This window comes from Adiantum capillus-veneris, chromosome 28, assembly GCF_014529385.1.
Source record: "Adiantum capillus-veneris isolate H3 chromosome 28, ASM1452938v2, whole genome shotgun sequence".
In the NCBI taxonomy this organism is placed as follows: domain Eukaryota; kingdom Viridiplantae; phylum Streptophyta; class Polypodiopsida; order Polypodiales; family Pteridaceae; genus Adiantum; species Adiantum capillus-veneris.
Genome location: NC_140958.1, coordinates 64,015,612 through 64,034,442, shown reverse-complemented (window position 1 = coordinate 64,034,442; position 18,831 = coordinate 64,015,612). Strand labels below are relative to the sequence as shown.

General features: G+C 43.4%; 1 protein-coding gene across 3 annotated transcripts in view; it reads left to right on the top strand.

Moving 5' to 3' along the window:
• The first annotated feature begins 15,097 nt into the window (after positions 1 to 15,097).
• The window catches only part of LOC147420570 (peptidyl serine alpha-galactosyltransferase), a 54,206-nt gene continuing 50,472 nt past the window's right edge, over positions 15,098 to 18,831 (top strand). The window contains exons 1-4 of one of the 3 annotated variants that reach the window (XM_086503861.1): positions 15,105 to 15,385; positions 15,544 to 15,684; positions 17,129 to 17,299; positions 17,398 to 17,641. In XM_086503861.1, coding sequence (XP_086359987.1) covers positions 15,623 to 15,684; positions 17,129 to 17,299; positions 17,398 to 17,641 — 477 coding nt within the window. In that variant the 5' untranslated portion in view covers positions 15,105 to 15,385; positions 15,544 to 15,622. Of the gene's footprint in view, positions 15,685 to 17,128; positions 17,300 to 17,397; positions 17,642 to 18,831 lie in introns of all 3 variants that reach the window. The other 2 variants (XM_086503862.1, XM_086503860.1) reach the window with 2 other exon arrangements.

The following is an 18,831-nucleotide window of genomic DNA, read 5'->3' as shown; positions in this document are numbered from 1 at the left end:
TTATCAACATCACCAAAATCTTTCATGGAAAATTGCTTGCTTAAGGCATCCTTGAGAAGTGCAATCTCATCTTTAGACTTCCCGGCTGTAAGCATGCCATCCATGTACAAGATGAGAATGATGAGGGAGCCATCGTTCAACCTCCTTGTGTATAAGCAATGATCCTCTTGGCTCCTTACATAACCTTGGGATTGAATGTACTTATCAAACTTGATTACCGTTTCCTTGAATCTTGCTTTAGACCATACAAAGCTTTCTTGAGTTTATACACCAAGTATGCCCTTCTTGGCTTCTCAAGCTTAATCTCAAAACCTTCTAGCTGCTTCATGTAGACATCTTCTTCAAGATCCCCGTAAAGAAACGTTGTCTTCACATCCATTTGGATCAATTCCATGTCTTCACTGGCTACTAAACCAAGCACAAGATGTGGTGTAGTCATCTTGACTACTGGAGAAAAAATTTCATCAAAATCTATGACTTTCTTCTGCTTGAATCCTTTAGCAACCAATCTAGCCTTATACTTAGACTTGGGATCTTCTACTGTATACTTCTTCTTGTACACCCATTTGCAAGGCAATGCCACTTTACCCTCTGGTAACTCTGTCAATTCCTAAGTTTCGTTGGCTAAAATCGAGTTATACTCAGATTGCATAGCTTGCTCCCACTTCATGCTATCTTCAACTGAATAGCTTCTTTGTAGCAAGTGGGCTCATCGCAGCCACTGACTAACACATAATCTAATCTTGGCTCAAACCACTCAGGGGCAATAGATACACGCGTAGATCTCCTCACTGCCTGACTGCTAAATTTTGCTCTCTCTTGAGCACTACTAGTGGTAGGAACATCACCAGTAGACTGAGTTGGTTTTCCCCTCAAATATGACTTTCCAATATTTGGCCTCTTTAATAGGCTGTCTATGCATTTTAGATGTTGGGGTAAATACGCTGCTCCTTTGCTCGGGGCCGGATGTCCGTTGTCCGCGCGCGCCTGCCCACTGTGTGTACGTACCCTTATTCATTGTATACATATCAATAAGGAGCTCCTCACACATACTACTTCATCAGGTTGCTCCACCCACACTCTCGTGCTTCTCCCCTTCCCCGCAGGCACTGCACTGCATTGTGCAGGCACACATCCATGCACACGCGCCCTCGCAAGTGGTATCAGAGCTACGGCTTGGCAGCGATGGTGGTCCCTTGACGGCAACTGAGCTCCCACGGAGCTCGACGCTTTGCGGCACCAGATTGGAGTGGTTTGAGGCGGATCCGGCTTGAAGTCTTGCAAAGGGAGAATTGAGCAGCAGACAATCGAGCAGCCAGTGCTCATGAGCTTGGGAATGGACAAGCATTGCAACAGAAGGCTTTGCAAAGCATTGCAAGCTTGGGCATAGAAAGCAAATCGGCAAGCAATTTGGGGTAGCACAGTATCTGCAGCATGCAGGTTGAAGAAGGAGAGAATTGGGAAAGCCTTGAAGCCTTGGAGCATTGTGAGCAAAAGCAATCGGGCAGGATAGCAGGTCAGCAAGGAATCGAAATCATGGAGTGTACAAGCTCAAAGACTTTGCAAGAGGCAAATCCAATGTGCAGGTTAGCAGCCAATAGAATCGAGAAGTGAACTTGCCCAATAGCCGGTGCAAGAGAGGAAAGGGAGAAGAAATTTCTAAGAATTAGGGGCAATCCAAGTGCAGCAACTAACGAGCAGGGTCTATGAGCTTCAAAGCTTGGCATTGCTAATCGAGCAAGCAACGAGCAGTGCAGGGAGCAGAAATTGTCATTCTGACAGCCTGCAGAAAATTGATAGGTTTCGACAGAAAAATAGAAGTTTTTTTTTACAACTTTGACTTATACACTTAATGTGTGTAAGCTCCCGCTCCTACCATAGCTCTCAACCTGCCCTCCCCCAGAGGCAGTGAGCAAGCTTGAGAGAGAGAGAGAGAGAGAGAGAGAGAGAGAGAGAGCAAGTTTTAGAGCTCTCTTTATCATAGAGAGCAGACACACAGGTGTATGCAGGTACAAGCGAGTAAGCCCGGAATTTCTCTTCAGCATCAGACCTCTACCGCCATTGGCTTTTAGCATCGGCACACTCAGTGTTTCAGCGTACCCATGGCATCCACTTGCGAGTTTCTCTCGTGATGACAGCTTCTTCTCGGCATCAATTTTCGACACTGATTTGGCGGCTCGGCTTTGGCCTCTACCATAGGCGGCTACGAAATCGGTGCTTTTGTCCAACAAAGGAAGGTAGCATCGACGAAGATCTTCTCCTTGGCTTCGACATCGCGAGAGCGGCAAGGCTCTCCTCTGGCATAGCCTCGCCATCAACTACCCTCCCACGCTCATTTCAGAGCAAATTTGTCTCTGACACACATCCTCGACACCCCAACATCCAGACCTCGACATTGCAGGAGACTGGCAGGCGAGAGTGGCATCGGCTATCCTCTAGCCCCCATCTGGAGTGGCTTGGCTCCAGTGATTCTCCAGTTTTTTGGCTTCGATGACACACATACGACACATTCAGCTCCAACGGCCCATTCTAGAGCGAGTTTTTCCCTCGAGCGTGCTTAGCTCTTGGCATGTGTTTTTGGTTGACGAGTTTATAGACCGAGGTAGTGTGTGCCAGTTTCCAACACTTTTGCTCACAGGTTGCACAGTCTTTCCAGCACAGCTGATGCGGCACATGTAGTTCTCATGTACGATTGTGTGGAGCATTCCAGACTGCTTTTTTGGCATGGTCTTGTGCAGTTTCATGCTATGTACGCATTTGTGGATACAGCTTAAGCTCGACATAGCTCGCAGGTAGCAGGTTCGTAGGTTTATACGTGTTTTTGGACAGGTATACGTCCATAGAGCCACTCGATCAGGGGTGAGATGTTTTCACCAAGCTTTTGGAAGTGTATCTAGACCATTTTATGGATTTGTTTACTGAGGCACTGTGTCTATTTTGGTGCAGCTTTTTGGTGAGATTTTTTGAGATTTTGCTCAAAATATAGGGGAATTTCTGTCTGTTTGTCCCCAAATTCTTGCCATGTTTAGCATATGCTTGTGTGGCTACAGATAGACAGTCACACATCTCGCAGGTTTTTACAGATTTTTGTAGGCAGTTTCTCTTGTGGGATGCATTTTGAGCTAGTTTGCTCACTACTTGCGTATATGGTTATGCGTTTTACGCTTGTTTGAGCTCTTTGTCTCAGTTTATGCTTGCAAATAGCAAATTGTGGAGATGTTTTATACATATGCGAGCATCGATTTTGATGCAATTGGTCATGGTTTTCATGATTGTGTAGTGGTCAAGTGATCTTCCACTTTGTTGTCATTTTGACATTCATTTATGGCAGCAGACATGTGTGACAGTGAGAGACGGCGGTCTCGTTCTTGTTGATACATACAATGTTGGCATTGTGTTCGCACGGGACACATTAGGCGTTGTTGTTTTAGTCGTATGAGACAACGTCGGAGATGTATGTGTGACGCAGATACGACTTTGGCACATGTTAGAAAGGCAGTTACATTGGCAATCTATGCCAGTGATAGTGATGTCATGCTTGCCTCGAGTGTACCTCTTGCAGATATGTCTATGCATAGCACATTTTCTCCACAATGGTTACTAGATAGCGATGTTGCTTTCCACATCACACCAAATCGTGATTGGTTTAGCACCTTTTCTAGTGGGAGTTTTGGATGTGTGCACTTGGCCAATGGTTTGGTGTGTGATAGTGGGTGTAGGAGACGTTTGTTTGTCATTGCCCACTGGTACATCATACAAGCTACGACATGTGCACTACGTTCCTCAACTGAGACAGAGTTTGATCTTAGTGAGACAGTTAGCAGAGTGTGGTTGTGAGGTATTGCTTAGAGAGCAGTCTTTCCAAATGCATTGCGGATCACTAGTGATTCCAGGGGAGCCCGTAGTGGCTTGGTTTACCCTATGCATGTATCTGAGGTACGAGATGACATAGTCTCAGTTTTGTTGATGGCATGCGTTGAGCGAGAGACAAGACGTGTCTCCTTCGCAGGTGAGCTCCACTATGCACACGAGACATAGAATTTAGCAGTGCAAGATGTGCCAGTGGACTCTATAGAGACAAAGATAGAGTGGCAATGCTCTAGTGAGGCACAATAGGTGTTGTCAGAGTTTGTGCATGCAGAGGTAGAGCAGGTCTGCTCCCTAGAGACACAGACAGAGATGACATACATGGAGTTCTTTGGTATGCTCATGCTAGAGGCTGATGAGGTGATGCCAGGACACACAGTTCCGCCTATGGATGAGAAGGATGTAGTCATCCGAGTGTCGGCAATGACACATCCATGAGATGGGTATCCTCATGATGTAGTACATGCAGATAGCGCACAAGAGGTACAACCAGGTTTGTGTAGATTTCATCAACGTTCAGGTGTCTCATCTTTGACTTACTAGTGCTGAGGCCCGACCTACCAACTGCAATGGAAGCATTTGCAGCAGGGATTGTCAGTCGTACAGTGACTGACACTAGCATGACGCTTTGTGGAGCTTTGCAAACCATACAAAGTTGTTTGTGGGATTTACATGCAGGCTCTAGCGTGGATACGTATGCTCGCCTACCACTAGAGCCAATACAAATGCATGTAGATCGATTGAGTGAGCCAGTGGGCATAGGTTGAGAGAGTCTCTCACCTCGTCTCTTGTACATACTACTAGTTTAGCTAGTAGGTCTCACTTATCGGGGCATCGCCTTTAAGTGGGAGTTTGTTGCGGTAAAGGTGCTGCACCTTTGCCCGCCAGGGCCGGACGTTTGATGTGCGGCCGTTCGCCCACCATGTGTACGTACCCTTATTCATATGTAATGAATAAGGAGCTCCTCACTCATACTACTTCCTAAGGTTGCTCACCACACTCGTTCTTCTCCCCTTCATGCACGCACTGCATTGCACTGCACATGCACGCATCCGCGCTCACACGCCCTCACATTAGACTCATTGAATATCACTTATGAGTTGTGAATAGCCTTTCTAAATTTCGGGTGCCCCATCTCTCCATCTACACCATAACCAATGAAGATGCACTTGTGTGACTTGGGATCTAGCTTCTTGCAAAGTTCTTTTGTGTGAGAATGCTTCACACCCAAACACATGTAATCTATCATAAGTTGGCTTATGGTCAATCCACATCTCCTGCGGAATCTTGGAATTCTACGGAGTACTAGAAAATCTATTGATGATGTGTATTGTTGTCATAACACTCTCCCCCAAAACTCAGGAGGTAAATTCGCCATAGATAACATGGCTGTGACTCTTTCTTGAATCGTGCGATTAGTACGCTCAGCAATGCCATTCTAAGCAGGTGTGTATGACGTAGTAAACTATCGCCGAATCCCTCATTTTCTACAAAAAATCTTAAACTCTGTGGAGACATATTCTCCACCATTGTCCATTTGAAAAGCTTTTAGCTTTCTACCAGATTGGTTCTCACCACCATGGCTAAGATTTCTGAAATGTAGAAAACACTTTGTCTTTCCCCTTCAAGAGGTAGACCCACACCTTCCAAGAGAGTCATCTATGAATGTCAGGAAATACAGTGCTCCCCCTAGAGATTTGTGTGGCATAGGCCCATATAAATATGAACCAAATCTAGAGAGTTTCCCAACTCTCGATGTAATGGCGAGGAAGTTGGCCTACTTTGCTTGACGTAGATGCAATGCTCACCTAAATTGAAGAAAAAAAAGTTTAACACACGTAAGTAGCCCAAACGTTGAAGGATTTTCATTCCTTTTTGGCTCATATGGCCTAGCCAACTATGCCACAACTCAGTAGGCTGCTCGGCTACATAGATAGAACTCTCTTTGACTGAAGAGACATATAAAGAGTACAATGATCCAAATTTGTGACCTTTTACGACAATCAAATTTGCTTTATGCGCCATCCAAGAACCATTGCCAAAAACAATAGTATAGCCTAGAGCATCAAGCTGACCAACTTTCACCAAACTCTTAGTCAGTTTAGGAACATGTATGACTCCATGAAGCATAAATTTAGTGCCATTGGTCATGAATAATTGTACATCTCCCATACCGCACATATCAAGCTGATAGGAATCTCCAAGTTTGACCAAACCATGCATAGCAGTATATGTGGAGAACCATTTCCTATGGGGAGTAACATGGAAAGTGGCACCTGAATCAATGATCCAATTTTGTGCATAACACTCATTAAGAGCCAATGACGCATTTGGGCTCGAAATAAAAATGAAAAAAGTACATTTGACGACTGTTGCACGTCAAGAACAACCTGTGGAGGTGGAGATTCAACAACATTGTCTTCCTCTATCCTTATACTCCTCTTTGGAGCATCAGACTTCACAATAGCTTTGCCCTTTTCATGCTGCAAAACACGACAATCTTTCTTTAAATGTCCTTTCTTACCACAATGATAACATCTTACATTTCTCAAGTCACCGCCTCGACTCTTGCTACGATGATTATGGCCACTTGCCATATATGCATCTCCATGTCCACCACTATTGAGAGATTGTCTGATCTAGTCAGTGAGCAATGCACTAGTAACATCATTGAACTTCAATTTACATTTCTCAAGTCACGGCCTCGACTCTTGCTATTATGGCCACTTCCATATATGCATCTCTATGTCCACCACTATCGAGAGATTGTCTGATCTAATCAGTGAGCAATGCACTAGTAACATCACTAAACTTCAATTTACCGCCTGGTGTGCAGAGTTACTAATCAAAGTATTGAATGTATCCCAAGAAGAAGGCAAAGAGAATAATAAGAAAATGGCCTTTATTTCATCATCAAAATCCAGCTCTTTTGATGTAAGCTGAGAAATCCAGCTCTTTTGATGTAAGCTGAGAAAATGTGCTATTGAACTCATTCAAGTGTGCATTAACACTGCTACCTTCTTTCATATTCAAGCGCATAAGTTTCTTCATCAAGAAAACTTTGTTAGAAGCAATTTTTCATCCCCGAGCTGCGCATAGAGAGTCCCAAAGCTCTTGTGTTGTAGTCTTGTCCATAATCGTGAAAAATATGGTCTCGCCAAGATGTAATCTAATCGTGGCCATAGCACGGGCATCTAACTCTTCCCGCTAATCATTAGTGTAAGCATTCTCTCTACACTCTTTCAATGGCGCTGTCAAGCCCTTGTTGACCAAGCCATCAAGCTTTCAATGCTATCAAATCGTAAAATTTGTGCCATTGAACTTCTCTATGTAGTAGTCTTCCCTTTCTGAAGCACTACTAGAGCAGTAATAACTCAAGAGAAAATGACCAAAGATTTATGGCAAAAATTAATGGGAGAATTTTGACTAAGTTTTCCCTAGAATGTGAGAAGAAACCCAAGACAAAATATGAAAAAATCACTAGCTGTAAGCACTCAAATGTGCCAAGAACGCATATGGTTGGCTCATGAGAAAACTCCGACAGTGTCCTTTGTACGGAGAGCAAAATCTCAAACCCGACAGTACAAAATCGATGCATAAACTGACAAAAGCAACCACTGGGCAAAAGACTCACGTGACAAATTGTAATGTGACCGCCAAGTTGGTGTCAAAAGCAGAAGTGTCCATCCAGATACATAGCCTATGGCAAGGATACCGAAAAAGGGTTACTCTAGCAGCATGTATCATCGAAAGTGTCTCCACCTTTGAGAATGCCCCAACTCAAGAAAACCTCATGCATACGACCCTCCAAAGACTAAACAGAGTCAAGACTAGCCACAGTCTCAGAAAGGGCTCTTCCGGTCCAAATCTCAAAAACAATCGGGAAAAATGCCAAAATTGCCAATAAAATGGCTCCACACCATGTACAATACATAGTAATTGCAACTCAACGTACATGAGAAATTGCACACAAACAGGCGCCAAGAACTACTGCATGTAGTAAAAAAATTCCTGCGGGGATATCTACTCTCAAAAGAGCTCAATGGATCTATATGCGCTTAAGAACGTATGCATCTGTCAACGCACAGTCCACAGGGAATTCGCCACCAAAATGACTACCAAGTATGCCTGAAAGGTGCTATACATGTGAGTATCCGAAAACCTATTAAACCTGTAAAACTCCATCTGTAATGTTGATGCATAACCCTATGCCTCGACAGAAAGCGATCTACGATGGATGTCCAACGCTAACAGCACCTGTGTAGTGTTGATGTCGAATCTATGCCTCCGAGCAGTGTGCTCAGGAAAGTAGCTGCTCTTCGTGTCCTACTAATCGAGCAAAAGTCTGGTCAAAAACCGGATGTGCACACATGCTATGTGTGTCGATGTCGGAGAGTGGATGTTGGATATCTGTAGCCAGAGAGAGGAAGACGATGTCAGAGAAGCCCACACACTCTATGTGTGTTAATGTCTTTCTCTCTCTCTCTCTCTCTCTCTTCTCTCTCTCTCTCTCTAGTACTGCAGAGTTCCAAAACTTGCCAATGATGCTTCTTATTGTCTGTTGCGCTATCGGCTGAGTGCTCTTAGCGTTATAAAATTAACGCTCTATAGCCTTGCTTTTGTAGCGCTCCCTGTAGAGCTATTCTAGCGTTAGTTTTCTCACTCAAAAACGTTGCAGTATTGTTGAGTCTCACTCAAAAAGGTTGCAGTATTGTTGAGTCTCACAAAAATTAGCACTAGCCTTCTGCTTTACTTCGAATCCTGTAAGCTTATAGTGTGTCAATCTCCTACTACAGAACTCTGTGAAAAATATATGTTGTAAGGCTTTGAGCCTTAGCTCAGCACGAGAGCTCGTGCGCGTGTCCTCGTTGAAGCCGGGTTGGGAAGACGCCTATGCTCTGACACCAGTTGTGAGGCAAGCGGATGCGTTGCGAATGCAAGTGCAGGAGTGGGAGTGCAAGAGAGTGAGCACTCAGTTTGGGGTGGAGCTATTGTGGATAACTATCCACGACTCCTTATTTCTTTATGTATTAAAGAACATGGTTAAAGTTAGATGGGCGGAGCCCAACACCTGACCAATATGGCATGCACCCTTACACTCTATCTCTCTCTATTTTCCTCTGTATATTTAGATATCTCTCTCTCTCTCTCTCTCTCTCTCTCTCTCTCTCTCTCTCTTCTCTCTCTACTTTTTCAGGAAGTAGTTGTATGGCGCGATAGCGTAATTTTACTTTTTAGAAAAACCTCCCCGCGTGCCATTAGGACAATTTAGCCATTATGCACCTATACCTCTCTCACTTTCTCTCTCCCTCTCTCTCTCTACACACACACACACACACTTTTTCAGGAAGTAGTTGTATGGCGCGATAGCGTAATTTTACTTTTTAGAAAAACCTCCCCGCATGCCATTAGGACAATTTAGCCATTATGCACCTATACCTCTCTCACTTTCTCTCTCCCTCTCTCTCTCTACACACACACACACATATATATACAATGATATACAATGATATTGGCACATTGGAATTAAAACTAATGGTGAACTTATTTGGGTCTACCAACGAGGCTAACTTGGATATTTGAATAAATTAATGGACTAACCTTGCTAAGATGACTTAGATGTGACCTAATAGCCTAACCAGATCACAAAAGAAATTTAATTGAGTTATGCTAAGGATGTACCCTAAACTTTGACTAAGACTAAGCCTTAATGTCTTTTTTGACTTTGGGACTTGGGATGCATAAACCCAGGGCCTATACCCTTGGCCTATATTAAAGATATGCCCGGGGCCTATACCTGGGCCTAATGGACTAACCTTGCTAAGATGACTTAGATGTGACCTAATAGCCTAACCAGATCACAAAAGAAATTTAATTGAGTTATGCTAAGGATGTACCCTAAACTTTGACTAAGACTAAGCCTTAATGTCTTTTTGACTTTGGGACTTGGGATGCAATAAACCCAAGGGCCTATACCCTTGGCCTATTTAAAGATATGCCCGGGGCCTATACCCTGGGCCTATTTAAAGATAGGATCCCCTTGGACAGAGGTGAAGACCTAGGCTGTTAAAAGTTAAGCCAGACGGCGCAGTTATAACGCCTTTATTGAACTCAAGGACATATGCCTTGAATTTTATGAGGCAGTCCACCTTCATAGCTTGATGCACAGGGCTGTGCAAAGATGAATACTCTATGCAAGAGAAATAATATTTAAAGGGGGGACTCGTTACCTTGAGGTCACCTAGGTTCCAGTTCAGAACATCAATTGCTTAATATATGAGCATATCTAGTGCTTCCTTTATGCTAGAGCACTGCTAAATAAGTAAATCAATAGCTTTACAACTCCTTCTTCCCTTAGTAAGAGGGTAAGTAAGATTTACCAACACTAAACTTAGCAATTTCAATCCAAACTAATATGGCGTCAAACAAAGTAACTGGACCATTTGAGGTACCAGAACATTTAGATTATGTTTAACTTCTTCATTAAGGTATGGAATAATAGTTAAAATAAGCATGCATGGTATATATATACATGTTAACAAAGGTACCATGTTGGGTGCATGGTTTTGCTAGACTGATACAATCTGATAAGACTAACCTGTTTTCAAGAGTACTAATAGGCTCATCCCCCTGATATGTTTTTCCTTTTTACAACATTTTCCTCTCTTGGTTTAAGTTAGGGTGACATGGATAACAACTAGAGTCACCCAAATAACCTATTATGATGTTCGAAAACTAATCCATTGATTGTTTTCTTATTGTGGATGCATGTAAGGGTGCTCTCTCTCCAGCTTTTGCTAATGGAAGGATATGATGTCACTTTCTTCTTTTCTCTAAGCAGGACCCCATAGTAACTAAGATATGGCCTGCAAATTTTGACTAATGTATCTTCTAAAATAAATGAATAAATAGACATTTCTACTTAATTATTGGGGTCTAGGGTTCTTGAGCTTTTGATGGGAACTAATAAGTTTCAGTTTATATGTATTTAAATACTTTTTGTTGTGGCTGTATGGCGCGATGCTGTCTCTTTGATTTCCTATGAAACTCCCCCGCGCCATTTGGATAACATGCATTGATGCAACTATGCACCGTTAGGAGAATTGGCCTTGATGCAAATATTCTCTCTCTCTCTCTCTCTCTCTCTCTCTCTCTCTCTCTCTCTCTCTCTAGCACGACCTAGATATACTAGGATCTGGCTTGCACAATAGACAAATATATCTTTTCGTGTGAATGACTAAATAGATATATCTTCTTAAAATGGATGTTGTGGTCTATGGTTCTTGAATTTTTTATTAAGTCTCATCTGCTATGTTAACCTATGTATATAAGAAACTCTCTCTCTCTCTCTCTCTCTCTCTCTCTCTCTCACACACACACACACACACACACACACACACACACACACACACACACACACACACACACACACACACACACACACACACACACACACACACACACATCGAATTTTTACGATTGCATGGGAAGCAAGTATAAAAGTTCAAAAGACGCACAAAAGCAAGATCTTGAGCAGTGGCCTAGTAGTCTATTAATGGTTGTGGTAGGCCGCCTAGCTGGCTTGCTTGCGGTGCCAATGTTTGCTTGGTGGCTACCGATGGCGAAAACCCTATTGAGTAGCCACACTTTAGATGCCTTGTGATTGACAAAGAAAAGATGAAAGACTCATTGAGGGAAAAGATGGAGGACCCTAGGATGTAAGAAAGTGTAGATTCCAAAGAGAGTGGAGCAGTTGGAGGAGATTGAAAGTAATCATGAGGTATTCACGAGTGTCAAACATTGGGCTCCCTAAAATGAGGTGTGAAGCCTCAGATAGTCATCATTAGAATGTTTGAAGAGTCATAGGAGTAACTAAGCATAAGAATCGAGCAGTCATCTCATAGGGTAGTATCCCTGTGGATTGCATTGTTAGGGGATTCAAGTCTTATGAATGCATGTGTGGGGATGGGAATGAGGGAATACAAAGAGCGAATGAATGAATATGAAGAGTGAATGCATGCGTGAATCTTAGGGTGACTCATGGGCTAGCTTGCCATTCTAATCCTCAGGACGGGTAAAGTGCATATGTTGATTACTTTCTTGAGAAGGGGTTGTGTCCTGGTGAGCTAGTGGGAGGTGCATTGAACCTAAGCTGATTTTAGTCCCCCGATTGACAATAGTTATCCATACTCTATGTTATATTGGAAGGTAAAGAACACCCATTTCTCCATTGAGAGCTCCTAGCACAATATCTGTAACTCGCCGTGAAATCATTGGCTATGATTAAGCATATGCATTTGGTACACAATTAGGGGGGTGATCCTTCAACTTGTGTGTCCCAACGGACATTTCCTTTCATTGAGAATCCATTTGAACCGATAGACCGTAATGCAAAAACTACCTGTCTTGTTTTCAACTTCTAATCCAATCTAGGATTGTCCCTAAAACATGGAAAATAATGAAAGCCTTGATGGTATCTCAGCCACCACCAAGAATTTGATCTCGCATTGTAGGCACCCACCGATGGAAGCAACACCCAAATCTCAAACACTAAAAAATTCAAAAAGTATCACAAAGTCTCCTCCCCACCTCAACAAAATCCCCTTGGGGCTTTACAGCAGGAAAACAATACGACAGTGCCACAGTTTGCCACCATTCAGATCGCAACGGGCTCCACACAAAAAAAATAGAACCACCAATTTCTGCGCATAGAGGATTCTCAGCTCAAGTGGGCGCTAAGCACCCACTTGAGTTAAGAAAGTGTGTGTCTTTCCATTGGCCGAGAGTGTAAGGAAGAATAGTGTTGTTGCCTCCGTTGCTTGAGCCTTGTTGATCCCTTTTTGCTCCAAGGATTATTGCATGAGGCTGCAAGAAATGACCAGTTGTCCAGTTGCACATGGTGATGTGAGGTCACCTAACAATTAGCAATATCATGGGCATTGGATCACGCTCTGGCCATCCAAATTGACGAGCAACATCATTATCAAGTTCATCGACTTCGACTGGGCCGACAAACTTGTTGAAGCCCTATATCCTCCATTCATGAATATGGAGCTGCCACGGCACCTTGACGTGGGAGCGGGGAGGCTGTTAGCACAAATCCATTATCAATGGTGGATGGAGCTTGACAGAGGTGCCACTACATGCACGGTCCACTAGTTATCCTTGACGTGGGAGCGGGGAGGCCGTTAACATGATCGAGGGTGGATGGAGCTCGACAGAGGTGCCACTACATGCACCGGCCACTAGTTATCCTTGTGTGTGCATGCATGCGTGCATTCATATTGTAGTGACGTGTGAAATAACATTAGCCCACAAAAATAGCCATTGATATGCAACTAGCTCTGTCTCCTTTGCACCTTCTCCCAGGGCCTTTGTAAATGCTTTATCCACATTATCTATAACCACGTGAAGGATGTTTGTTGACCCCTTAAGTGAGCTTGGGGACTTGACATTGGGACCAAACTCTTTGACCTTGTCACACAACATGATCTCCGTAGAGCCAAACTTGAGGTGAGCGGGAAGTGTGCGCTTGTGAATTGTCTTTGCTAGGTCCTCGGATCCAAAGGCCCGCTTGTAGAAGGACATGGCACAACACAGGGAGTCTCAACAATAAGATGAGGAATGCAGACCTTGTAGAAGCAAGAACCCTGCTTGCCATTTGTAGCTTGTTGCTACTCCCTCTATCGTTCGCGGAGAGAGAGAGAGAGAGAGAGAGAGAGAGAGAGAGAGAGAGAGAGAGAGAGAGAGAGAGAGAGAGATGCCGCATGCATGGACTCCACCAACCCACCTCTCCTTGTGCTTAAGGGAGAGGAAGTGTGTGTGTGTGTGTGTGTGTGTGTGTGAGAGAGAGAGAGAGAGAGAGAGAGAGAGAGAGAGAGAGAGAGAGAGAGAGAGAGAGAGAGAGAGAGAGAGAGAGAGGGATTGAGAGAGAGACTTATGTAGAGAGAGTGAGAGGGATATATAGAGAGAGGTAGAGGGAGAGAGAGAGATAGATAGAGACGGAGAGAGGGAGAGGGAGGGAGAGCAAGAGAGAGAGATTGAAGGAGTTGGAGATAGAGAGAGGTAAGGGGAGAGAGAGAGAGAGAGAGAGAGAGAGAGAGAGAGAGAGAGAGAGAGAGAGAGAGAGAGAGAGAGAGCTCCGAAAACTCTTTTTGGAGTGAGCCGTTTTTCGAGATTTGGTTAGTTGAGTAATATATGAAAAAAGCTCACTCCAACCTCAACTCGGAGTTTATAACCGATTGACTAGGTGCATATTAGTGAATACTCGCCTTTGGTCAAAGGGGCATATTAGGTGCGTCATTATTGGTAGAGTAGCTCTCAAGAATTTGATAAGTGAAGTATTACTGCAATAGTTTGAATTCAATAATTGCTATTGCACTTGAGAAGCAGATCAACAAAACTTAACTAGAGTGTTGTATCATTTCATCTACTTATGAAGAAGATCCTTCCTTTTTCATCAAACTTTGTTGTTCAACTAGTTTGCACTAAAAAAGAAAAGCAATAAAAAGCCTTTTGCAAGATGTGGCCGCTCATGGACACTAAAGCCAAGTGCCTGCATGAATCTTGAGGGAATTGGACGGCCTCGAAAATGGTGTTAGACTTGTGATTCAAGCCGAGGACTCCCTACTTATGAGATGGACAATCCATCCATGAGCCTACAGTTTCCCTGACCATAAGTCAAAAAAAGAAGTTTTATATTAAGTATTTGTAAGGAAAGGAAAATCCCAATAAAAAAAAGTAAACTTGGACATATCCAATGGTGCTTCTATGTCATGACTTTCTAGCACGAGTTGTGTCTCACCGCTCTGAGCTCCATGTCTGACCTGTTGGGAGTTAGTCTAGAGGAGCCTCAACACTATCTGGCCGTCCGATGCACGTCTGGTAAATTCAGGGAGAAAAGTAAATATGGGTAGGCTTGTAAATTTGGGGCAGGCCGTGCCCCATGTCTTGAACCCACCCCACTGCAAGCCTTGTGCAGTAACCACTACGCCCGCTTGGCCTCATTGAAATATAGAGGATTTGATTATGTCATATAGAAAATGCGGGCGAATTTGTAAATTTGGGTTGCCCTCGCGTCGTCATTTTTGACGGTCCACGATTGATGCGCCCCTCATTTTTGTCCTCCAGCATTGATCCCCTCCTGCCCTGTTGAGGCTAGAGGAGACCCACACCATGGATCCTGATTCCTTCTTGTCGCTTTATGTCGTGGGGGCAGTCTTTTGAGCTACCTACGTTTAATTTTCTTACTCGTGGGCCACCCAGGTCCCAAATTCCGATTTCCCAAACCCATGATGGGGCGTGTTGTTGCCGTGGCGGTGACTTGCGCTGCTCTGGAGCATCGCATCTTCACGTAATGCTGGTGAATTCTCTCGCGAGCTCACAATTTCACCCTCAGATTTGACATTCGCCACCTGGATGTGAGCAGGAAGAAGAGATGGGCAAGCACCCACTTCCCCCAGGAGCCTCTTGCCTGCAGAACTTCCTGAGAGTTGCCCTCCTCCTCCTCTTACTGCAGGTGAGTCAGGTACAATCTGGCAGGAAAAGCCGCCACTTGAAGCAAGGGCAGAGCTCGGATGGCTCACACAAAGATGCACGGCTGCCCACAATGCACACTCTTTTCTCTGTGGAATGCAACAACTACTTTGATTGGCAAACTGTTGGCCTGATGAACAGCTACAGAAAGAGTGGCCACCCTGGACCCATCACGCGCCTCCTAAGTTGTACTGGCGATCAACTTGAAAGCTACCGTGGAATGGATCTTGCACCCACGCATGTTGTACCGTCCATGAGTCGTCATCCCAAGACCGGAGACTGGTACTTTCCTCTTTTATCATTGCCAGAATATGTAGAATGTATTGCATGTTTGGGTGCATGTTTAGTTCCCAGAAAGTTTTGTCAAATTTTCAAACGATGAACAATTCCTAGGTAGCACCAAAACATTGTGTTTCAAATGCAGGACAAAGTATAAGGAATCTTACTTCAGCGTCACTATTTTTTTTTTGTCATACTCAACCGCATTGAAAAATCAATGTCATATAGGATGGCTTGGGGCTGCATCTACGACACTTAATCCTTACATTACTTCCATAGATTGTTTATATTGATGATGCCAATGAGAGTGTAATTATCTGATCATGGTGCAATTGAAAGATGTTTTCCCCATGGCAGCCCTATCAGGGCTGTGAACTTGATCTTTGTTTCTCTGGCTAGAGATTTTATTTGACTTTTGGTTTTCATTTTCTCCTTATGCAGCATGGCTAATTGTTTGTCCCTGTACCTTGATAAGGTAAAAAGTTATCTGTTGTGCAGGTAAAAATATATCTTGTCCAGATGGCCAATTTTTTGGTTATTCATGCTCATCAGTTAGCTGCACAAAATGCAGCCTCTGGATGTTGATCGTGGATCCTTAATATTGCATTTGACTGCCAATTAAGTTCAAATGTGCATGATGCATATAAATGAGCTGCCTTTCTGTATGCTTATATTAGTGGGCTGCTTTATGTCAGCTAGTTATTCAAGTACAAAATTATATGTGGTGCAAAGTATGTGGCTTTTGCATCAGAAATTGTATAGCAATTTTGTTTTCTCTCGGTGATGAGCTCTGTTTTTTGCCAATTCCCTTGCTTATTTGACAAAAAAGAAACTTCTACTCCCTATCAAGGTTGTATAAAATGCTAAACGCTTGCTACAATCTTTATGGAGACTGTAGGTCAGTACACAAATGATTTGTAAGCGGTTTTCACATAACAAATCAAGACCAAAAAAATCCCCTCAGAAAGGTGCAACAGAACCTTATATTTTGTACAATAAGCCAAAAGCAAGAATGCTCGATGCCAAGCATACAACCGCATGGGCCTTATATGGCATTTACATGCATACTATGGAAACTTGAGCACTCTGAAAACCTCCTTGCCTTTTCAACATTGAAAGACACAGAGATTCCTGACCCATTTCTGTACAACCTCCAATACTGTCACGGTCTTTAGAGAGCTAACAGCGGGAGAAGAATGTCCAAGGGAGGGTGTCGCTTTCTCTTCTCTTTGTTGTAGCATAGACTAATACTCAGAAATAAATATTCACCTTTGAATCTGTAAAAGGTTGCGTGTGTTTAACTGTATTGTAGATTTATTTGTTTTCTCCTACTACGGTCTCATTGCTCTGGCAATTGCACTTGGAGAAGAAATATTTTGGTCGAGTGGTAACAAAATTGTAAGATTACAAATTTGTTGTGATGGTCGATTGGGGTTTTGTTCTGAAGGTATCCGGCTATTAATAAGCCTGCTGGAGTGCTGCACTGGCTGCAAAACAGTCCTGAAGCCAATGATGTAGAATGGGTTATCATCTTAGATGCTGACATGATAATCCGCAAGCCTATAGTGCCTTGGGAACTTGGGGTTGAGAAGGGGAAGCCGGTGGCTGCACTCTATGGGTATGTACATGCTCATACACAAGCGACCTGTAATTAGTGAGTATAATGAATGATCTAATACTGGACACTCAAAAATTGGTATTTTTTGGAGGTTGCAGATATCTTATTGGGTGTGACAACATTCTAGCAGAACTGCACACAAAGCATCCTGAGTTGTGTGATAAGGTTGGTGGTTTACTTGCTATGCACATGGATGATCTGCGAGCACTCGCACCTCTATGGCTCTTAAAGACTGAAGAGGTGCGTGGCGATAAAGAACACTGGGCAACAAATATTACTGGAGATATCTATGCGTCAGGTTGGATAAGTGAAATGTATGGCTACTCTTTCGGTGCTGCGGAGGTAAACCAAATCTACAAGCCTTTTCTATATTGGTGTTGTTGAGTTTTCAGCACTGTATTAATTTAGTTATGTATTGCCTCTTTTAGGTTGGTACGGTATAGATTCTCAATTTAGTCTTTAGCTTATATTAGACTTTGAGAATTTTCTCGTTTGTCTTTTGCTTGTGTTGTCGTATCAAGTTTGACATGTAGGAATTCAGTCTTTGTGATGTCTTATTTGTGTTATGATTGTCTTTAAACTTGAGTACTTGTTTCAAAGTTTCAGTGATGTGAACTTCTCTCATTTAGTTTGCCTTTGTATTTTCTCTTGAAATTTAGGAATTGCTATGTCTTATTGTTGTTTTATTGTCTTTAAACTTGAGTACTTGTTTCAAAGTTTTAGTGAAGTAGCCTTCTCTCATTCATTTTGCCTAGTTCTTTTCTGTTGTCCTTGCCCATGTGGCGGCATAGTTGTTATATGCTTCAGGTCTGTGGAGTTTCCCTAAAGCACCTTTGCAGGACGGATCGTTGCACATTGATGTGCTCTTTATGTAGTACTTAGAGAGAGGCGTTCCTATATTCCTTGGCCTCGAGGGGTTGCCTATGCTACATTAGAGATTTTACACACTACATTATGAGAGTTGGGGCTTCTACTTGGATGCCTTGAGGCTTGATCTCACTTTAGAGGCATGTTAGGTGTCATGGACCATGTTTCTCTTCATCGTCTGATGGTTGGTTAGGTTTGAGGGTGTGCACCATCCGATGGTGTATATACCTTGACTCTCAAATTGATTCTCCAACCCTCTCATGAAGAAATCCTCGATTCATCTCTCTACCTTCTATACATGGAGGGGATATACAACAGTCTTTTTATCACCAAGTGATGATGTGGCATGACCTGGGGTCAAAACCCTAGTGTGAGAGGCAGAAGAAGTTTTACCAACTTGCAGGTTTCTGTCGAGGGGCCCTAAGGGGCTAGGATTAAAAACCTAACCTTCCCAACTTATGGAACCTGGTCGAGGGGCCTAAAACATTATAAAATAAATGCAGGAACCCAAAGTTGCGTGGAGCTGATGACATGCACTACTGTACAGGCAGCCCGGATTTTGCGGACATGCTGATGTGGCACTGTACGGATCCCCACATTTTGTGCTGCTGACGTGGCACCCGTATGGATTTCTGCAAATCGAGCTGGCAGCTTCTAGCGCTAGC